The 24,203-nt window shown below is 43.6% G+C and overlaps 1 protein-coding gene across 3 annotated transcripts in view; it reads right to left on the bottom strand.

Moving 5' to 3' along the window:
- LOC126354357 (peroxisomal leader peptide-processing protease-like) overlaps window positions 1-24,203 on the bottom strand; it is a 1,193,162-nt gene that overhangs the window by 154,427 nt on the left and 1,014,532 nt on the right. For all 3 annotated transcript variants that reach the window (XM_050003932.1, XM_050003933.1, XM_050003934.1), the window contains one exon: window positions 12,371-12,765. In XM_050003932.1, the coding sequence (XP_049859889.1) occupies window positions 12,371-12,765 (395 nt within the window). The remainder of the gene's footprint in view (window positions 1-12,370; window positions 12,766-24,203) is intronic.

Below are 24,203 nucleotides of genomic sequence, written 5' to 3'. Positions count from 1 at the left end.
GTTAATTTGTTGATGGAGGCAAGAGTGTATGTGCGCGAGTGGGGGACGGAGGGGCGGGGGGAATTAAGGAGGTAAAATGATGGAGACAAAGGCTTTACTACTGTTAAGTAGATTGGACTTGATGTAGGTTGTACCAGATGTTCAAAGATGAAGAGGGGTATGAGCCGTGTGTGGCTCGTGTTCCCGCCACCATGTGTTTTACAACCTGTTTTTAACGTACTTCCACCTCACTATGTTAATTTAAATTACTACTGTCACTGAATTGCTGCTTTGCCCTTTAAGACACAGTACAAATGGTACGTTCATTGTGTCAGTTATGGTATTTGTAGTTAACTGTAAGTAATATAAATAAAAACGTGATTTTATTCCTGTTATCTTCTTAAGCTGGCTTCTCCGACCCTCAAATTGGTCAATGGAACATCCTATATGTATTGTTAAATTTTTGCACACACTTACAGGCCACCACAAGGAGGAGGTAGTGAAGCGAATTGAGGAGAAAAGAAATTTATGATACAACTTGACTGAAAGAAGAGACTGGTTGATATGGGACATCTTGAGACATCAAGGATTTGTTAATTTGTTGATGGAGGCAAGAGTGTATGTGCGCGAGTGGGGGACGGAGGGGCGGGGGGAATTAAGGAGGTAAAATGATGGAGACAAAGGCTTTACTACTGTTAAGTAGATTGGACTTGATGTAGGTTGTACCAGATGTTCAAAGATGAAGAGGGGTATGAGCCGTGTGTGGCTCGTGTTCCCGCCACCATGTGTTTTACAACCTGTTTTTAACGTACTTCCACCTCACTATGTTAATTTAAATTACTACTGTCACTGAATTGCTGCTTTGCCCTTTAAGACACAGTACAAATGGTACGTTCATTGTTTCAGTTATGGTATTTGTAGTTAACTGTAAGTAATATAAATAAAAACGTGATTTTATTCCTGTTATCTTCTTAAGCTGGCTTCTCTGACCCTCAAATTGGTCAGTGGAGCATCCTATATGTATTGTTAAATTTTTGCACACACTTACAGGCCACCACAAGGAGGAGGTAGTGAACCGAATTGAGGAGAAAAGAAATGTATGATACAACTTGACTGAAAGAAGAGACTGGTTGATATGGGACATCTTGAGACATCAAGGATTTGTTAATTTGTTGATGGAGGCAAGAGTGTATGTGCGCGAGTGGGGGACGGAGGGGCGGGGGGAATTAAGGAGGTAAAATGATGGAGACAAAGGCTTTACTACTGTTAAGTAGATTGGACTTGATGTAGGTTGTACCAGATGTTCAAAGATGAAGAGGGGTATGAGCCGTGTGTGGCTCGTGTTCCCGCCACCATGTGTTTTACAACCTGTTTTTAACGTACTTCCACCTCACTATGTTAATTTAAATTACTACTGTCACTGAATTGCTGCTTTGCCCTTTAAGACACAGTACAAATGGTACGTTCATTGTGTCAGTTATGGTATTTGTAGTTAACTGTAAGTAATATAAATAAAAACGTGATTTTATTCCTGTTATCTTCTTAAGCTGGCTTCTCCGACCCTCAAATTGGTCAGTGGAACATCCTATATGTATTGTTAAATTTTTGCACACACTTACAGGCCACCACAAGGAGGAGGTAGTGAACCGAATTGAGGAGAAAAGAAATGTATGATACAACTTGACTGAAAGAAGAGACTGGTTGATATGGGACATCTTGAGACATCAAGGATTTGTTAATTTGTTGATGGAGGCAAGAGTGTATGTGCGCGAGTGGGGGACGGAGGGGCGGGGGGAATTAAGGAGGTAAAATGATGGAGACAAAGGCTTTACTACTGTTAAGTAGATTGGACTTGATGTAGGTTGTACCAGATGTTCAAAGATGAAGAGGGGTATGAGCCGTGTGTGGCTCGTGTTCCCGCCACCATGTGTTTTACAACCTGTTTTTAACGTACTTCCACCTCACTATGTTAATTTAAATTACTACTGTCACTGAATTGCTGCTTTGCCCTTTAAGACACAGTACAAATGGTACGTTCATTGTTTCAGTTATGGTATTTGTAGTTAACTGTAAGTAATATAAATAAAAACGTGATTTTATTCCTGTTATCTTCTTAAGCTGGCTTCTCTGACCCTCAAATTGGTCAGTGGAGCATCCTATATGTATTGTTAAATTTTTGCACACACTTACAGGCCACCACAAGGAGGAGGTAGTGAACCGAATTGAGGAGAAAAGAAATGTATGATACAACTTGACTGAAAGAAGAGACTGGTTGATATGGGACATCTTGAGACATCAAGGATTTGTTAATTTGTTGATGGAGGCAAGAGTGTATGTGCGCGAGTGGGGGACGGAGGGGCGGGGGGAATTAAGGAGGTAAAATGATGGAGACAAAGGCTTTACTACTGTTAAGTAGATTGGACTTGATGTAGGTTGTACCAGATGTTCAAAGATGAAGAGGGGTATGAGCCGTGTGTGGCTCGTGTTCCCGCCACCATGTGTTTTACAACCTGTTTTTAACGTACTTCCACCTCACTATGTTAATTTAAATTACTACTGTCACTGAATTGCTGCTTTGCCCTTTAAGACACAGTACAAATGGTACGTTCATTGTGTCAGTTATGGTATTTGTAGTTAACTGTAAGTAATATAAATAAAAACGTGATTTTATTCCTGTTATCTTCTTAAGCTGGCTTCTCCGACCCTCAAATTGGTCAGTGGAACATCCTATATGTATTGTTAAATTTTTGCACACACTTACAGGCCACCACAAGGAGGAGGTAGTGAAGCGAATTGAGGAGAAAAGAAATTTATGATACAACTTGACTGAAAGAAGAGACTGGTTGATATGGGACATCTTGAGACATCAAGGATTTGTTAATTTGTTGATGGAGGCAAGAGTGTATGTGCGCGAGTGGGGGACGGAGGGGCGGGGGGAATTAAGGAGGTAAAATGATGGAGACAAAGGCTTTACTACTGTTAAGTAGATTGGACTTGATGTAGGTTGTACCAGATGTTCAAAGATGAAGAGGGGTATGAGCCGTGTGTGGCTCGTGTTCCCGCCACCATGTGTTTTACAACCTGTTTTTAACGTACTTCCACCTCACTATGTTAATTTAAATTACTACTGTCACTGAATTGCTGCTTTGCCCTTTAAGACACAGTACAAATGGTACGTTCATTGTTTCAGTTATGGTATTTGTAGTTAACTGTAAGTAATATAAATAAAAACGTGATTTTATTCCTGTTATCTTCTTAAGCTGGCTTCTCCGACCCTCAAATTGGTCAGTGGAACATCCTATATGTATTGTTAAATTTTTGCACACACTTACAGGCCACCACAAGGAGGAGGTAGTGAAGCGAATTGAGGAGAAAAGAAATTTATGATACAACTTGACTGAAAGAAGAGACTGGTTGATATGGGACATCTTGAGACATCAAGGATTTGTTAATTTGTTGATGGAGGCAAGAGTGTATGTGCGCGAGTGGGGGACGGAGGGGCGGGGGGAATTAAGGAGGTAAAATGATGGAGACAAAGGCTTTACTACTGTTAAGTAGATTGGACTTGATGTAGGTTGTACCAGATGTTCAAAGATGAAGAGGGGTATGAGCCGTGTGTGGCTCGTGTTCCCGCCACCATGTGTTTTACAACCTGTTTTTAACGTACTTCCACCTCACTATGTTAATTTAAATTACTACTGTCACTGAATTGCTGCTTTGCCCTTTAAGACACAGTACAAATGGTACGTTCATTGTTTCAGTTATGGTATTTGTAGTTAACTGTAAGTAATATAAATAAAAACGTGATTTTATTCCTGTTATCTTCTTAAGCTGGCTTCTCCGACCCTCAAATTGGTCAGTGGAACATCCTATATGTATTGTTAAATTTTTGCACACACTTACAGGCCACCACAAGGAGGAGGTAGTGAAGCGAATTGAGGAGAAAAGAAATTTATGATACAACTTGACTGAAAGAAGAGACTGGTTGATATGGGACATCTTGAGACATCAAGGATTTGTTAATTTGTTGATGGAGGCAAGAGTGTATGTGCGCGAGTGGGGGACGGAGGGGCGGGGGGAATTAAGGAGGTAAAATGATGGAGACAAAGGCTTTACTACTGTTAAGTAGATTGGACTTGATGTAGGTTGTACCAGATGTTCAAAGATGAAGAGGGGTATGAGCCGTGTGTGGCTCGTGTTCCCGCCACCATGTGTTTTACAACCTGTTTTTAACGTACTTCCACCTCACTATGTTAATTTAAATTACTACTGTCACTGAATTGCTGCTTTGCCCTTTAAGACACAGTACAAATGGTACGTTCATTGTTTCAGTTATGGTATTTGTAGTTAACTGTAAGTAATATAAATAAAAACGTGATTTTATTCCTGTTATCTTCTTAAGCTGGCTTCTCCGACCCTCAAATTGGTCAGTGGAACATCCTATATGTATTGTTAAATTTTTGCACACACTTACAGGCCACCACAAGGAGGAGGTAGTGAAGCGAATTGAGGAGAAAAGAAATTTATGATACAACTTGACTGAAAGAAGAGACTGGTTGATATGGGACATCTTGAGACATCAAGGATTTGTTAATTTGTTGATGGAGGCAAGAGTGTATGTGCGCGAGTGGGGGACGGAGGGGCGGGGGGAATTAAGGAGGTAAAATGATGGAGACAAAGGCTTTACTACTGTTAAGTAGATTGGACTTGATGTAGGTTGTACCAGATGTTCAAAGATGAAGAGGGGTATGAGCCGTGTGTGGCTCGTGTTCCCGCCACCATGTGTTTTACAACCTGTTTTTAACGTACTTCCACCTCACTATGTTAATTTAAATTACTACTGTCACTGAATTGCTGCTTTGCCCTTTAAGACACAGTACAAATGGTACGTTCATTGTGTCAGTTATGGTATTTGTAGTTAACTGTAAGTAATATAAATAAAAACGTGATTTTATTCCTGTTATCTTCTTAAGCTGGCTTCTCCGACCCTCAAATTGGTCAGTGGAACATCCTATATGTATTGTTAAATTTTTGCACACACTTACAGGCCACCACAAGGAGGAGGTAGTGAAGCGAATTGAGGAGAAAAGAAATTTATGATACAACTTGACTGAAAGAAGAGACTGGTTGATATGGGACATCTTGAGACATCAAGGATTTGTTAATTTGTTGATGGAGGCAAGAGTGTATGTGCGCGAGTGGGGGACGGAGGGGCGGGGGGAATTAAGGAGGTAAAATGATGGAGACAAAGGCTTTACTACTGTTAAGTAGATTGGACTTGATGTAGGTTGTACCAGATGTTCAAAGATGAAGAGGGGTATGAGCCGTGTGTGGCTCGTGTTCCCGCCACCATGTGTTTTACAACCTGTTTTTAACGTACTTCCACCTCACTATGTTAATTTAAATTACTACTGTCACTGAATTGCTGCTTTGCCCTTTAAGACACAGTACAAATGGTACGTTCATTGTTTCAGTTATGGTATTTGTAGTTAACTGTAAGTAATATAAATAAAAACGTGATTTTATTCCTGTTATCTTCTTAAGCTGGCTTCTCCGACCCTCAAATTGGTCAGTGGAACATCCTATATGTATTGTTAAATTTTTGCACACACTTACAGGCCACCACAAGGAGGAGGTAGTGAAGCGAATTGAGGAGAAAAGAAATTTATGATACAACTTGACTGAAAGAAGAGACTGGTTGATATGGGACATCTTGAGACATCAAGGATTTGTTAATTTGTTGATGGAGGCAAGAGTGTATGTGCGCGAGTGGGGGACGGAGGGGCGGGGGGAATTAAGGAGGTAAAATGATGGAGACAAAGGCTTTACTACTGTTAAGTAGATTGGACTTGATGTAGGTTGTACCAGATGTTCAAAGATGAAGAGGGGTATGAGCCGTGTGTGGCTCGTGTTCCCGCCACCATGTGTTTTACAACCTGTTTTTAACGTACTTCCACCTCACTATGTTAATTTAAATTACTACTGTCACTGAATTGCTGCTTTGCCCTTTAAGACACAGTACAAATGGTACGTTCATTGTTTCAGTTATGGTATTTGTAGTTAACTGTAAGTAATATAAATAAAAACGTGATTTTATTCCTGTTATCTTCTTAAGCTGGCTTCTCCGACCCTCAAATTGGTCAGTGGAACATCCTATATGTATTGTTAAATTTTTGCACACACTTACAGGCCACCACAAGGAGGAGGTAGTGAAGCGAATTGAGGAGAAAAGAAATTTATGATACAACTTGACTGAAAGAAGAGACTGGTTGATATGGGACATCTTGAGACATCAAGGATTTGTTAATTTGTTGATGGAGGCAAGAGTGTATGTGCGCGAGTGGGGGACGGAGGGGCGGGGGGAATTAAGGAGGTAAAATGATGGAGACAAAGGCTTTACTACTGTTAAGTAGATTGGACTTGATGTAGGTTGTACCAGATGTTCAAAGATGAAGAGGGGTATGAGCCGTGTGTGGCTCGTGTTCCCGCCACCATGTGTTTTACAACCTGTTTTTAACGTACTTCCACCTCACTATGTTAATTTAAATTACTACTGTCACTGAATTGCTGCTTTGCCCTTTAAGACACAGTACAAATGGTACGTTCATTGTTTCAGTTATGGTATTTGTAGTTAACTGTAAGTAATATAAATAAAAACGTGATTTTATTCCTGTTATCTTCTTAAGCTGGCTTCTCCGACCCTCAAATTGGTCAGTGGAACATCCTATATGTATTGTTAAATTTTTGCACACACTTACAGGCCACCACAAGGAGGAGGTAGTGAAGCGAATTGAGGAGAAAAGAAATTTATGATACAACTTGACTGAAAGAAGAGACTGGTTGATATGGGACATCTTGAGACATCAAGGATTTGTTAATTTGTTGATGGAGGCAAGAGTGTATGTGCGCGAGTGGGGGACGGAGGGGCGGGGGGAATTAAGGAGGTAAAATGATGGAGACAAAGGCTTTACTACTGTTAAGTAGATTGGACTTGATGTAGGTTGTACCAGATGTTCAAAGATGAAGAGGGGTATGAGCCGTGTGTGGCTCGTGTTCCCGCCACCATGTGTTTTACAACCTGTTTTTAACGTACTTCCACCTCACTATGTTAATTTAAATTACTACTGTCACTGAATTGCTGCTTTGCCCTTTAAGACACAGTACAAATGGTACGTTCATTGTGTCAGTTATGGTATTTGTAGTTAACTGTAAGTAATATAAATAAAAACGTGATTTTATTCCTGTTATCTTCTTAAGCTGGCTTCTCCGACCCTCAAATTGGTCAGTGGAACATCCTATATGTATTGTTAAATTTTTGCACACACTTACAGGCCACCACAAGGAGGAGGTAGTGAAGCGAATTGAGGAGAAAAGAAATTTATGATACAACTTGACTGAAAGAAGAGACTGGTTGATATGGGACATCTTGAGACATCAAGGATTTGTTAATTTGTTGATGGAGGCAAGAGTGTATGTGCGCGAGTGGGGGACGGAGGGGCGGGGGGAATTAAGGAGGTAAAATGATGGAGACAAAGGCTTTACTACTGTTAAGTAGATTGGACTTGATGTAGGTTGTACCAGATGTTCAAAGATGAAGAGGGGTATGAGCCGTGTGTGGCTCGTGTTCCCGCCACCATGTGTTTTACAACCTGTTTTTAACGTACTTCCACCTCACTATGTTAATTTAAATTACTACTGTCACTGAATTGCTGCTTTGCCCTTTAAGACACAGTACAAATGGTACGTTCATTGTTTCAGTTATGGTATTTGTAGTTAACTGTAAGTAATATAAATAAAAACGTGATTTTATTCCTGTTATCTTCTTAAGCTGGCTTCTCCGACCCTCAAATTGGTCAGTGGAACATCCTATATGTATTGTTAAATTTTTGCACACACTTACAGGCCACCACAAGGAGGAGGTAGTGAAGCGAATTGAGGAGAAAAGAAATTTATGATACAACTTGACTGAAAGAAGAGACTGGTTGATATGGGACATCTTGAGACATCAAGGATTTGTTAATTTGTTGATGGAGGCAAGAGTGTATGTGCGCGAGTGGGGGACGGAGGGGCGGGGGGAATTAAGGAGGTAAAATGATGGAGACAAAGGCTTTACTACTGTTAAGTAGATTGGACTTGATGTAGGTTGTACCAGATGTTCAAAGATGAAGAGGGGTATGAGCCGTGTGTGGCTCGTGTTCCCGCCACCATGTGTTTTACAACCTGTTTTTAACGTACTTCCACCTCACTATGTTAATTTAAATTACTACTGTCACTGAATTGCTGCTTTGCCCTTTAAGACACAGTACAAATGGTACGTTCATTGTGTCAGTTATGGTATTTGTAGTTAACTGTAAGTAATATAAATAAAAACGTGATTTTATTCCTGTTATCTTCTTAAGCTGGCTTCTCCGACCCTCAAATTGGTCAGTGGAACATCCTATATGTATTGTTAAATTTTTGCACACACTTACAGGCCACCACAAGGAGGAGGTAGTGAAGCGAATTGAGGAGAAAAGAAATTTATGATACAACTTGACTGAAAGAAGAGACTGGTTGATATGGGACATCTTGAGACATCAAGGATTTGTTAATTTGTTGATGGAGGCAAGAGTGTATGTGCGCGAGTGGGGGACGGAGGGGCGGGGGGAATTAAGGAGGTAAAATGATGGAGACAAAGGCTTTACTACTGTTAAGTAGATTGGACTTGATGTAGGTTGTACCAGATGTTCAAAGATGAAGAGGGGTATGAGCCGTGTGTGGCTCGTGTTCCCGCCACCATGTGTTTTACAACCTGTTTTTAACGTACTTCCACCTCACTATGTTAATTTAAATTACTACTGTCACTGAATTGCTGCTTTGCCCTTTAAGACACAGTACAAATGGTACGTTCATTGTGTCAGTTATGGTATTTGTAGTTAACTGTAAGTAATATAAATAAAAACGTGATTTTATTCCTGTTATCTTCTTAAGCTGGCTTCTCCGACCCTCAAATTGGTCAGTGGAACATCCTATATGTATTGTTAAATTTTTGCACACACTTACAGGCCACCACAAGGAGGAGGTAGTGAAGCGAATTGAGGAGAAAAGAAATTTATGATACAACTTGACTGAAAGAAGAGACTGGTTGATATGGGACATCTTGAGACATCAAGGATTTGTTAATTTGTTGATGGAGGCAAGAGTGTATGTGCGCGAGTGGGGGACGGAGGGGCGGGGGGAATTAAGGAGGTAAAATGATGGAGACAAAGGCTTTACTACTGTTAAGTAGATTGGACTTGATGTAGGTTGTACCAGATGTTCAAAGATGAAGAGGGGTATGAGCCGTGTGTGGCTCGTGTTCCCGCCACCATGTGTTTTACAACCTGTTTTTAACGTACTTCCACCTCACTATGTTAATTTAAATTACTACTGTCACTGAATTGCTGCTTTGCCCTTTAAGACACAGTACAAATGGTACGTTCATTGTGTCAGTTATGGTATTTGTAGTTAACTGTAAGTAATATAAATAAAAACGTGATTTTATTCCTGTTATCTTCTTAAGCTGGCTTCTCCGACCCTCAAATTGGTCAGTGGAACATCCTATATGTATTGTTAAATTTTTGCACACACTTACAGGCCACCACAAGGAGGAGGTAGTGAAGCGAATTGAGGAGAAAAGAAATTTATGATACAACTTGACTGAAAGAAGAGACTGGTTGATATGGGACATCTTGAGACATCAAGGATTTGTTAATTTGTTGATGGAGGCAAGAGTGTATGTGCGCGAGTGGGGGACGGAGGGGCGGGGGGAATTAAGGAGGTAAAATGATGGAGACAAAGGCTTTACTACTGTTAAGTAGATTGGACTTGATGTAGGTTGTACCAGATGTTCAAAGATGAAGAGGGGTATGAGCCGTGTGTGGCTCGTGTTCCCGCCACCATGTGTTTTACAACCTGTTTTTAACGTACTTCCACCTCACTATGTTAATTTAAATTACTACTGTCACTGAATTGCTGCTTTGCCCTTTAAGACACAGTACAAATGGTACGTTCATTGTGTCAGTTATGGTATTTGTAGTTAACTGTAAGTAATATAAATAAAAACGTGATTTTATTCCTGTTATCTTCTTAAGCTGGCTTCTCCGACCCTCAAATTGGTCAGTGGAACATCCTATATGTATTGTTAAATTTTTGCACACACTTACAGGCCACCACAAGGAGGAGGTAGTGAAGCGAATTGAGGAGAAAAGAAATTTATGATACAACTTGACTGAAAGAAGAGACTGGTTGATATGGGACATCTTGAGACATCAAGGATTTGTTAATTTGTTGATGGAGGCAAGAGTGTATGTGCGCGAGTGGGGGACGGAGGGGCGGGGGGAATTAAGGAGGTAAAATGATGGAGACAAAGGCTTTACTACTGTTAAGTAGATTGGACTTGATGTAGGTTGTACCAGATGTTCAAAGATGAAGAGGGGTATGAGCCGTGTGTGGCTCGTGTTCCCGCCACCATGTGTTTTACAACCTGTTTTTAACGTACTTCCACCTCACTATGTTAATTTAAATTACTACTGTCACTGAATTGCTGCTTTGCCTGACCGTGAGTGGTGTTAGCAGCGCGTGTCGATAAATGCCCTCTCGTAGTGTCTTTGCTCGACTGCTGTTACTCCCGGTCGTTGTCTGTCGTAAGAGAGTTCGGGTCTGCTAGTCAGTTGGAACGCGTCTGGGGCGCAGTTCAGACCTGCCAGTCGGGGAGTTGCAATGCGGCTATAGTGTAGTTGGCTTGGAGCAGCAGTGAGCTCTGTGTCGACATGGCTCGCCCGACCATTACCGCCACGTATCACTTGAGCCGGGTCACGGTCTAGGTGGATCGTCGGTCGGTCGTCCTATTGTGCGACGCATTTTGGCTCGCCCATCGTCGGCTGTGTATGTGTGTGTGTGTGTTTGTGCATCGACTCTCGATTTGTCTTCGTGTGTGTGTGTAGCTACTGTTGGGTTTCGTTCAGGTCTTCGTGCAAGTGTTTGTCAGGTTGTGTGTGTAGTTGGAGTAATGCCCACAGACGACTATTTTAGATTTTATCGGCACTGACGGAGTCGGTCGGTTGGTGCGGACCAGGGAAGTGATCTCTGCGCAGTGCAGTCGGCTTGGTACACTCGCGGTCCCTGCGCAGTGTCGGAGCGTGTGTGGAGCTGTCCTGTCGCTACGTGGTTCACCGACCCAGGACGTCAATGTTGAGTAGTGGTTTCAACTACCCAAGCCACGTCGATTCGTGTTGTGGTGGTCCGTTTCGATGGTTCGCTGTTGGGAAGGTTATCCTGTGAGCAACACCGAGTGTGACTATTGCTGAAATTTAGCCGCCATGCGGTGGAATTAACTACATTGATTGACTACAATTCGCGTGCACAAGCGGAATTTTCTGCCTTGTGGCCGTTAGTGTTCCGGTTACCTGCCATGGCCACTAACGTAATTTCAGGCAGCGTCCTTTCCTCACCTGTTGTCGCTGTCCAACATGGTGTGTAATTTTGACAGCTAATACATACTCCATTGTTGATAATCACGTTCGTAACCTTTTGTGTTTGAGTTCTCATGTACTGAGGTCGGTCCGTGGCTATTCCCTGGTTGGGTTCCGACGGATCAAGTGTATTTGGACTTACCACATGTCTCACCTAAGTGAACGAGGGCAGACCGACCTCCATGGAGGCTCCTGAGTGCCGTTGTCTTTAGTGTCTCTCCCATCGGTGTTAATTATCTGTTTTCAGCTACTTAAAATTTAAGATTTACGGTTATATTTTCTTTTTTTTCTTAAAAATTTTGCAAAATTAATTGTGGGCTTTCAGTCTTGCAACCTTATTTTTTAAGCTTAAACATTGAGACCTTCTGCCTTTAAAAGATTATGGTAATATGTTTTAAAATTTTAAAACTTAAGTGTGGCCTTCAGCTACTTGTATTGCAACATGCATATTTTTGTTCTATCTACTTTGCCTTGAGGCTTTCCACCTAGCTGTGTTATATTTTTTAATTATTTTATTTGCTATCTTAACTGCATTTTTATATTGTTGATTTTTAAGATTTCTTGTTTGGAGGCCTTCAGCCTTGCAAGAATTGCATTTGGCAAAGGTTCTGCTATGTGCCGCTTTGGTTGTAAATGTGTTATTAAATTACAATTAGAAGGTGAAATTGACCCCAATCTTACATGGCCCTTTCCACAACCCTAATTACCTGTTCTGCCCAGCAGGTTTAGTTAGCGTTTCAGGTTACATAAAACTTATCAGAGAGGAGAGATGCATCGAAACACTGTTTGGGCTGAAGACCACAATAACAACACGTTTGCCACAATGGGGTGACTTCAGCGAAAGCCGTGGAGTGCGGGGCAGAGTGCTGCAGGAGGAGCGAGCAGCGTGGTGCGCTGACCTGCAGAGGAAGACGGGCGCGCCCTGGCAGCCGGGGGCGGCGGCGGCGTCGGCGAGGAAGAGGGGCCCCGCGACGGCGGCGACGGTGCCGCTCGCCCACGCGTTGATCAGCAGCGGGTGCGCGAACGGCGTCGCCTCCAGCAGCAGCGGCGCGCCGCGCTCCGGCCGCGCCACCGCCACGGCCAGCGGCGGCCCCCCGGGCTCCGGGCCGGCCGGCAGGCGGTGCAGCACCAGCGCCGGGTCCGAAGAGGCGGCGGCGCTCCGCAGCCGCAGCTCGCCCAGCGGCAGCGGCCGCAGCGCCCACGAGCACCGGAAGTCCGCGCGCGCCCGCCCGCCGTCCTCCGACACCACCCACACGCCCGCCGTGCCCACCTCGTCCAGCAGCTCCGTGTCCGCCTGGAACGCGACCACACGAGCGTGACACGTGATTTACGTGCTAACTTAAATCGCTCGATTAACTGTTCGGTCTAGGTAAGACCCATATACGAGGTATGTCCACAAAGTAAGTTCCGTTTGCTTATATAAAACAAACGTGTACAGATACAAAAAGATATTCCCAGAGTGAGATTTTCACTCCGCAGAGGAGTGTGCGATGATATGAAACTTCCTGGCAGATTAAAACTGTATGCCCGACCGAAACTCGAACTCGGGACCTTTGCCTTTCGCGGGCAAGTGCTTTACCATCTTTTTTTTTTTTTTTTTTTTTTTAACTCTTTGTTGATCTCATTTTGCTCGTTGTATATGTTCGGCGCGGACGTCTCATGACATCCGTACAGGTAGTTCGTTGATCCGTTCACAAAGTTTTTTTTTATTACAGAGGGTAGCTAACCCTCTGACCGAACACGATGAGCTACCGTGCCGGCGATCCATCTGAGCTACCGAAGCACGACTCACGCTCGGTCCTCACAGTTTTACTTCTGCCAGTACCTCGTCTCCTATCTTCCAAACATTTGCTAGAGCACATGCCCGCGAAAGGCAAAGGTCCCGAGTTCGAGTCTCGGTCGGGCACACAGTTTTAACCTGCCAGGAAGTTTCAAAAAATACACTCCTGCAAATTGAAATAAGAACACTGTGAATTCATTGTCCCAGGAAGGGCAAACTTTATTGACACATTCCTGGGGTCAGATACATCACATGATCGCACTGACAGAACCACAGGCACATAGACACAGGCAACAGAGCATGCACAATGTCGGCACTAGTACAGTGTATATCCACCTTTCGCAGCAATGCAGGCTGCTATTCTCCCATGGAGACGCTCGTAGAAATGCTGGATGTAGTCCTGTGGAACGGCTTGCCATGCCATTTCCGCCTGGCGCCTCAGTTGGACCAGCGTTCGTGCTGGACGTGCAGACCGCGTGAGACGACGCTTCATCCAGTCCCAAACATGCTCAATGGGGGACAGATCCGGAGATCTTGCTGGCCAGGGTAGTTGACTTACACCTTCTAGAGCACGTTGGGTGGCACGGGATACATGCGGACGTGCATTGTCCTGTTGGAACAGCAAGTTCCCTTGCCGGTCTAGGAATGGTAGAACGATGGGTTCGATGACGGTTTGGATGTACCGTGCACTATTCAGTGTCCCCTCGACGATCACCAGAGGTGTACGGCCAGTGTAGGAGATCGCTCCCCACTCCACGATGCCGGGTGTTGGCCCTGTGTGCCTTCGTCGTATGCAGTCCTGATTGTGGCGCTCACCTGCACGGCGCCAAACACGCATACGACCATCATTGGCACCAAGGCAGAAGCGACTCTCATCGCTGAAGACGACACGTCTCCATTCGTCCCTCCATTCACGCCTGTCGCGACACCACTGGAGGCGGGCTGCACGATGTTGGGGCGTGAGCGGAAGACGGCCTAACGGTGAGCGGGACCGTAGCCCAGCTTCATGAAGACGGTTGCGAATGGTCCTCGCCGATACCCCAGGAGCAACAGTGTCCCTAATTTGCTGGTAAGTGGCAGTGCGGTCCCCTACGGCACTGCGTAGGATCCTACGGTCTTGGCGTGCATCCGTGCGGTCCCAGGTCGACGGGCACGTGCACCTTCCGCCGACCACTGGCGACAACATCGATGTACTGTGGAGACCTCACGCCCCACGTGTTGAGCAATTCGGCGGTACGTCCACCCGGCCTCCCGCATGCCCACTATACGCCCTCGCTCAAAGTCCGTCAACTGCACATACGGTTCACGTCCACGCTGTCGCGGCATGCTACCAGTGTTAAAGACTGCGTTGGAGCTCCGTATGCCACGGCAAACTGGCTGACACTGACGGCGGCAGTGCACAAATGCTGCGCAGCTAGCGCCATTCGACGGCCAACACCGCGGTTCCTGGTGTGTCCGCTGTGCCGTGCGTGTGATCATTGCTTGTACAGCCCTCTCGCAGTGTCCGGAGCAAGTATGGTGAGTCTGACACACCGGTGTCAATGTGTTCTTTTTTCCTTTCCAGGAGTGTATTTGTTTTACAAAAATCTACAACCGTTAAATAACTTTACTACACACCTTCCTAAATTCCGTAGGCACTAGCCATGGCGTGGCACAAGTTTTTGTATGCCTTCTTCATAGAAGGTTGCCACCTGTGTATTCAACCATGTGGTAACATGTTCTTTCAGCTCGTCATCATCATTGAAGTGTTGACCACCAAGGACAGATTTTAGGTTAAGAAGAGATGAAAGTCGCTACAAGCGAGGTCCGGGCTGTACGGAAGATGATCAAACGCGTCTCAGTGAAATTCCCGTAAGAGTTGTTTGGTCACATTTGCCGTGTGAGGTTGGGAATTATCGTGGAAAAAAACAACACTTTTTGACAGTAATCCTCGGCGCTTGTTCTGTATTTCTTAATGGTCTCACAGTAACCACCTGAATTGACTGTTTGGCCACGTGGTAAGAAATCAATCATCAAAATGCCTTTTCTGTCCCAAAAAAAAAAGCGGTGTACATGACTTTTTGAGTTGTCAAGATTTGCTTAGGCTTGACCTTCGTTGGTGATGAAGTGTGCCTCCATTCCACTGATTGCCGTTTTGTTTCATGGGTGTCGTACGACACCCAAGTTTCATCCTCCGCGAGCATCCGACAAAGAAAACCATCGCCTTCCTCATTGTAGCGTGTCAAAAACTGAAAAGCTCTGCCCATCCGTTGTTTTTTGTGTTGTTCAGTAAGAACTTCGGGTACCCAACTTGAGCAAAGTTTTCGAAATTTCAGTTTTTCAGTAACAATTTCATGAATTAGTGATCGTGAGGTTTGCGGAACTTCCATAGCAAGGGCACTAAGTGTAAACGTACGGTTGTGCTTCATCTTCCTCTTGTGTGAGCCACTTCATCAGTAACCACAGACGGGCGTCCACTTCATTCTTCATCGTGCACTTGATCACGTCCTTCATTGTACATCTGACCCATCTTCTAACCATTGAATCACTCATAGCATTTTGTCCGTAAACTTCGCAAATTTTCCAATGAATTTCATTTGGTTTCAGTTTCTTTGCATATAGAAAACAAATCACAGCTCTGATTTCACAAACGGCGGCATTTTTAATTACAGCTGACATTACAAAAAACCACTACAAAGCACACATAGGCAGCAGCGATCTGAAAATAGCGTACATGTCTCCTCCTTGAGTCAGAGTAACTGCTGCTCATCCTCGGAACTGCGATCGTAGCGCTGCCGCGGATAGGAATAGAAACGGAACTTACTTTGTGGACGACCCTCGTATGTAATTTCACCTTTTGACTTATGTGATTTCCAGCTACTTCGTGTCAAACTATTCGCTAACAGTACGTCCATCCATTGGTAGCAACATGTATCGCCGATTAGCTTAATCGCAGTTCGCACTATTCGTTTACAAACATTGGACAGCAAAAAAGCGCCAAATATACTGTAATTTTTAATGTTAGTACCCTGTAAAAACTCTGTTTGTCATATTGTCGTCTTGCTATAGTATTGCTTAAGCAAACGACATCTTATTACTTCGTAATTACTGTGATTCTCAATACTAAACTAAACTGAGAATTTCAACAAAGTGTTTATTTAGGCTACTCGAATTCCGTCTAGATTAAAAATTAATGTAGTCATATATGAAGCAAGAAGCATGATAGGAAAAACTAGGATAATGTAATTTCAATAAGTTAACAAAAATGTAATCAGAATTCTTTATTTTATTCATTTCACTTATTTTTCCAGGCGAACGACAGCTATGTATTCGATCTTGTGTCCTATTGAATATATTTCAATTATAACCACTTAATGATAACATTATCTGTAAGTTTGGTCATCTTCTGACACCGTGGTTAACTAAATTATCTATGTAACAATGTTCCGACTGTCAGAGACTTTACAGGATCATTCAGGAGAAATTTCACGTAATTTGTGAGGTTATTCTACGTGTGAAAATAAACCGAAAAAGTCCTATGAGCATGTATCCGATTTTCGATCATTACGGATCTGGAGCAGATTGAAGACTATACGTACCTGTGAATGATTAACCTGTGTAGATGCTGATGTAGACACAATAATAGTGGGAAAGATGTTGATTCATCCTACAAGAGGTGTTAAAAAAGTCCCCCACCCATTTCAATGCACTTTTCAACATGTTGGAGGGTGTGTTGTGTTGCACATCGAACATCATCTCGACGGACGTCAATGCGGGCGATAGCATCGGTGACGCGAACAACAAGTTCTTTAAATGTATCCGCCTTCGTAGCGTACATATCCTCCTGTAACCAGTACCATAAACAAAAGCCTAATTTGATTAGGTCGGGTGATCTGACAGGTCAGCCGCAGCCAATCCACCGTTGACGAAATGAGTTATTCAGATTGTATTGTATTTTATGTTAACCGGGGGCCTAGAAACGACGGAAAGGCTCTGTCCCTGCCACAGCCGCAGTGGTCTACAACCCCACGACGACTACCGCAGTCCACTTCTCCCCTCCGCAGCCCCATAACGATACACTCTTTCAGGATTATTGTGTAGTTCGGCCCCCGGTGGACCCCCGCCTCCAGGGAATGTCTCACACCAGACGAGTGTAACATATCAGGAAATGTAGCCTCATTTGTAAATAAGGTGTATTGCACGACGTCTCTGTGTACAGCCAACCCTTCATAAAATTGTTGTCTGCTTACTGAGTATCCTGGATGTAGATGTTGCACGGGCTACACTTGGAACAGGCAGAAGCGCTCGGAATGTAACGTACGTCACACCAGCGTTTGTGGAATATCGAGCTGGCGGGTAATGTGCCGTGTACTGATGGTGAGACTCTGTCGTACCACTGCTATAATGTCTCCCCTTTCCTCATCTGACTGGACGGAATCGCGTTATGCTGTTATGTGCACACTGGGTAGTGTTATGGATTCACGTAATGATTGAAAAAACCTTGGGAAATACCCCAGCGCAGAGAGTTCGTCGATCACGGAAACGTCTCTGGTATTCTGTCTCAGATGCGCGGGCATTGCCAGTACAGTACCCGTACACAAACATGTCTGAGTATTCTGATTGGGTGAACACATCTAGCATGTTGGTATTCATGGACACAGTGGATTTGCTGACACATTTTCATAGGACTTTTTAGGTTAGCTTTCACACGTAGAATCACCTCATAATTGTGTGTCATTCTTCCTGAATCACCCTGTACATAACATGGGCGAAAAGTCGTGCGGGGGCCAGTACAATGTGAGTTTTTGGGCAGAACTGTGTGATGTGACATCAAGTCAAGAAATAAACGACATTCATAGTTCTAAATCTGAGTACACCTGGATCACTTTTTGATCTTTTACGTTATTAGAGAACCATGTTGTTCTATCGCCAGTCATCACTACAGAAATTTACAGGACTTATCAACAGCAACGGAGCAATGAAAAGAAGTTCACAGCGCCTTTTTTTTTTTTTTTTTTTTTTTTTTTTTAACAGTCTGAGTTACACCTGCCCAATTTCAAGAATTTTTAATTTAGCTGCCTCCTTCGAGATTAATATTCTTAAAAGCTTTTACTTTGATTTACTTATTTTTTCGACAGTTATTATCCCCAGTCAGGCGGTTACGTCGGAAGCACCACCCACACCTTTCTTCACAGGTTGTGCACACACACTCGACTGTTCTGTCGACTAGAACACGATGAGTGTCGCGATTTCAGCGCGGCAAAACTCTTCAGTTGAACTGGTACGCACACAGTCAGTCAGCTACTGTACAGATTTCGTAACAGGTCGAATCGTTCCTTTTCGTCTGTTGTTCAGAGGTTGCGTAGCGTTTTGGCGACGTGCAGCGTATGAGACAATTACGTGACGTACTGCTCGGCGGATTTAATTGGAAACATGTACTGGTGGATAAGGATTACGCCTCTTTTCTGTTACACTATCGAATCACTCCGAATAAGGATAGCCTGTTGTGTAATGTTTTCTTCACAACAGTAAGGGGGGTTGGGCTACAGAGTGATGCAGCAGCTGCAGTCGTAGGGAATCTGGACAGCTACAGAAATGATTAGCAAACGCTTAAATACAGAAAACAGAAGCTTTACTTAAGTCGTTGCTTTCTCCAAGCGTTGCAAAGAAACTATACAAAAGAAGAAACAGCAATGAAGTCCAAGAAGGAAGGTGAAGAGCATCACGCAGTGTGAGGCTCCCGCTACTAATGCACGAGCGAACTGGAGAAGGCTAAGACTGTAGAAAAATGTGACTGAGACTGCTGCCGGCCATCCTATATTGCGGCGGCAGAGGGTGTTCGTAGTCGGAGTTGCTGAAGGCATGGCTCAGCGGGCGCACACCACTGTGTCCGCCGGATCATTGCGCAGTCGGTATCGGCATCTGTCGCAAACGTGCGTTCCCATTGCCAACTGTGAGACGCTGGTGACGGTGGTATCGGTCCATGATACCACACTGCCAGATTCACTTTGACTCATGAGGCAGCATTTAAACTTTTCACAACCCAACACTGAATAAATTACTAAATGTTTTTTAGCTGCCTAACTCTTTCAGGAAAGCCTCCGAGAGCCTACAACTAGACTGGAATATGTTCATGCTAATAGTACTATACACCACGCCCGATTGATTACTACCAGTTCTCGCCAATAATCACGACAACAGCAAAAATGGTATACAGCTCAAAATCAAACGGAAAGAGTAACACGAAGCATTCCTGCAATTTGCACGGAAACATGCGAAATTAATGGCATGAGCTGACGCCAACCAATCCTGTATGCAACACCACCTCCAGCTAGCTAATGGCTCCACGCTATGCTCTGAGATCTCTCTCTCTTTACCGAACAAGGCTAACGCTCACTGATCTGAAACTGCCTCCCAGAGAAACAGTACAGTGCCTGAACAGAATTCCTCGTCCATTCTTGGAAAGGGTCTTCAGATTCTCCCACTCCTCCGTACTGTGATGGGTAACTTTTTAATCGAAGACGTAAGATCACCTATTGCCGCCTTCATAAGTACACGACAAAAACACAAGCCCCACCTCAGAGGACACTCGGCTTCAACACCCCACGAGGACTGCCGGGCGACTGCTCCGTTTTCTGAGCTCCCAAAATGCTGCCGGAATTATTTCTCGAGCAGAATGTAGGCATTTTCATTGACCGTTTTATATACCAACTTACAGCGCTCCTCTAAGATGCCACTTCCTGACAGCACTTACAGAAATTTGTCCGCCGCAGACGTTCCAAACACCGGTCGTCGTGGGAGAATGCTCTTGTCTAAGAGCAGCCTAGCCAGCTCCGGTCACAACTCATTTAAGAGGACTTGGAAAAGACTAACACATCAGCTCCAGGCTGAAAAGAGAAGCCCTGCGTCAAAACCTGACCCTGTCGTTGACAATAGCCACAGGAAGAGACCACAGAAAGGTCCATGAAATGGGAAGTTACAAGGTGTTCACGAACGTTACTATTGACGCGATGCCCCGCCAAATGATTAACGGAAAAATATTCGACTTTGTGGTGAAGGAAAAATTTGCACAGTTTCTTACAAAATAATATTCAAAAGTATTGAGAACAGTGCTTATCAGTCACCTAACATACAGATGCCAGCAATTTGCAATAGGTAGTTACTACTATCTACAACGTACTTCACTCAGACAGTGTAATCTGTGCGACATTATGTAACATACCACTTTCCAGGCGCGCGTGTCCTGTGCTCTGTTGTGGACACCGGAGCCAGTTTCATGTTTCCAGGGAGTGAGGGACTAATGTTCATACTGGACGTTATGGGCAGGGGTTTGTCTTATCTTCCTACGTCAATGGTTTCCAGCCTTGGGTTAACTATCCCCTGAGGACTACATTTAAATTTTATGAGAGATAAAAATAAAAGCATTCATTATTTTTAAAAGATGTTTACTACTATCATTATTTTATAGAATCAGCCGAGAAAAGTCCTAATATCGTGTCAGACCACCTTTTAGCAGGAGTAGTGCAGCAAAAAGACGCAGCACGGACTCAAAAAATTGTTGAAGTCCCACGCAGAAACATTGAGCCAAGCTGTCTCTGTAGCCATCCATAACTGTGAAACTGTTGCAGGTGCAGGATTTTGTGCACGAACTGAGCTCTCGATCATGTCCCATAAATGTTCGATAGAATTCATGTCGGGCGATATGGGTGGCCAAATCATTGCCCAGAATGTTCTTCAAACCAGTCGTGAACAACTGTGGCCTGGAGACATGGTGCATTGTCATCCATAAAAATTACGTCGTAGTTTGGTAACAAGTAGCCGAACAAAACCATTTCCAGTTAATGATGGGTTCAGCTTGACCAGATCCAGTCCATTCCATGTAAACATAGCCCACACCATTATGGAGCCACCACAACCTTGCACAGAGCCTTGTTGACAACTTAGTCCATGGCTTCGTGGGGTCTGCGCAACATTCGAACCCTACCATCAGCTCTTAACAATTGAAATCGGGGTGAATCTCACGAGGTCGCGGTTTTCCAGTCGTCTAGGATCCAACCGATATGGTGACGAGCCCAGCAGAGGCGCTGCAGGCGATGTCGTGCTTTTAGCTAACACTCACGTCGCTCGTCTGGTGCCATAGCCCATTAACGCCAAATTTCGTCGCACTGGCCTAACAGATACGTTCGTCGTACGTCCCGCTTTGATTTCTGCATTTGTTTCATGCAGTGTTGCTTGTCTTTTAGCACTGACAACTCTACGCCAACCCCACTGCTCTCGTTCATTAAATAAAGGCTGTCGGCTACTGTGTTTTCCGTGGTGAGAGGTAATGCCCGAAACTTGGTATTCTCGGCACACCTCTCGGTTTATTGAATGCGTCCAGCTCCAGCTACCATTCTGCGTGCACAGTCTTTTAATTTCCGTTGCACAGTCATAATTACGGCGGATACCTTTCCATGTAAATCATCTGAATACAAATGACAGCTCCGACAATGCACTGCTCTTTCATATCCTGTGTACGCGATACAATCGCCATCTGTATAGGCGCATATCGCTATCGCATGGCTTTTGTCATCTCAGTGCAGTTTTCCCTTGCAACAGAAAGCGTAACACTCTCTCACTGACTTTAAATACAGCAAAGGTCTCTTTTCTGCACTCTCAATAAATTATGTCATTGCCGGTGGTGACGATTCTCACCATTCTGAGAACACTGACGAAGAATGTGACCTTCCCTTGTGATTGTTGAAAGGCGTGAACGATCGCGTATCAACTATTAAGTGGCTTTAGAAGTAGGGATTATTTCGCACCGAATGTTTTCGGTATTGTCGAGTCACATACGCATTGCAAAGTATTTGTTGCTCGATCCTTTCGTTGCTGTATGATATCAAGTATAAATATATTTTTTTTTAAATTTGTTGTGGACTCTTCTCTTTCTGAGTATGACTGTTGATATAAATCACTCTTAGCTTCTTTTCTTGGCACTTTTCTTAGAAAATTCACATCGTTTGATTCCTTTTCGGCCAATGAGAATCGTACCACATATTGGGACAATGAACTATACAGTACAGTTAATTTGGACTCATATGATTGGTATAGCGAGCCGTTGTAGTGTAGATCTATTCTCGTAGTTCAGCTCAGATTACATATTAAATTTACAATCGAACTGAACATTTTGTACGACACGTTGATAGGTCTAACTAACTGACCAGGCTAGCTAACATGCTACGGGTTCTGCCATACAGTGAACTGCTAAGTACCATGCCTACCTTTTACGTTTCTCGCAATACGGCCAAAGGGCGGGACCAGTAAATAGAAATTAGCTTGTTCTATTTCGTTGCTGTAAAAACTTCTTATACAAGTTAGTTTTTTAAATAAATATATTGTTTTCTTATGAAAATGAGAACACTGTTATTAGCTTTCGCGCTATTTTTCGCACATCAAGATTTCTCCTCATTCTGCAAGAAATTCTCGCAAAAAATCTGATGTTTTTTACTTGTGATAGGGTTACATCTCAGCTTCGTAATGAGCATCTCATCTTATCATTGTTTATCATGGCCTTTGGGAAATCTCACCATTAGTCAAGTATGCGAACTTGATTCACGAATGCAATTTTGTCATATGATGACATGGTTGGAGACCGTGGCCGTTATATGAAGACAAACATTGATGGTGTTGAGACAGCAAGCAGCCACAAATTTATTTTCAGTTCCTTTATTCAAAAGGTACCGTTACATGCTTTCCAAACATTACGATTCATCTTCAGACGGTTTCATGCTTTCATTAGAACATGTGGTGCGTTTTTTGTACAGATTAATTGCCCTAAAATATAAACAATACATAATTATAAGCACGCCATAGATATGGTTGCGTTACAGTTTTGCATTCGATGTGAATTACCTGAAATGTCGGTTTGAAGTGTTTGTTTTCACAGTTTTCGTCCAACAGATGTGAATACATTCTCACTGCATTCTTATCGTTGCACAGGTAAATTTTTCTCACTGAACACTTTAGATTTGTCACAGAATAGATTTCTAACATGCACCACATGTTTTGATAGATACAAAGTGCTTAAAACGCAAACGCAAACTTCATCGTTAGTTAGTTCAAATGGTTCAAATGGCTCTGAGCACTATGGGACTTAACTTATGAGGTCATCAGTCCCCTAGAACTTAGAACTACTTAAACCTAACTAACCTAAGGACATCACAGACATCCATGCCCCAGGCACGATTCAAACCTGCGACCGTAGCATCGTTAGTTAGTCCTATGCAGTTTAAGTGTACCGAATACTGCATGTCAGAAAATGGATCATCCCCCGGCTTGCGTCGACATGTTTTAGTTGCAGTCTTTCGCGTGCTTCAGGAAAGAAAGAGTGTACACGGCGACCCTTGTCGGATGCATCCCACTCTCTCTGCCATGTTTGAATCGCCATTGTTTCATTTGAGTTTTATTCATAATGTTGGTTCCCGTAATTTCGGTGATTTTATCTATCCTGTCCCCCTTAATCCAGTAAAGTGCAGCTCTATAACGTATTGTTGGGTAGGTCCACATCACAATGCAAAATGCCTCTAGTGACGTGGTGTTGAAGGCTCTGCTCATTCACAGGGGTTCATTGCGTTGACCTCGTCTTGCACTTGTCTTGTTAGTCTGTATGTTCAGTCTGTGAGCCCAAGCACTTGCGGCGAAGCATGAAATGGAGCCATATATCGCAATATGGTAGGTCCTTATTGTCTTAATAGGTAATTTGTACTGAGTGGTGTTTAGTCTTGGTAGTTTGTGCGTAATTTTGGAGGCTTTGTCAATTGTCAATTTGATATGCCGGTTGAAAGTCTGATTTTTGTCAAGATGCAGTCCTAGATAACGTGTGGATTGCTTTCTCTGTATGCTTGTATTGTCTAATTTTAGAATTAGATTCCTCTGTAGTGTCCCTCTGAGCAGTTGCGTGCATTTTCTCTCTGGTGCTGCTCTCGAGTTGG

This window comes from Schistocerca gregaria, chromosome 3, assembly GCF_023897955.1.
Source record: "Schistocerca gregaria isolate iqSchGreg1 chromosome 3, iqSchGreg1.2, whole genome shotgun sequence".
NCBI classification, from domain to species: Eukaryota; Metazoa; Arthropoda; class Insecta; order Orthoptera; family Acrididae; genus Schistocerca; species Schistocerca gregaria.
Note: the sequence above shows the minus strand (reverse complement) of the source record. Positions and strands in the feature narration are given on the sequence as shown.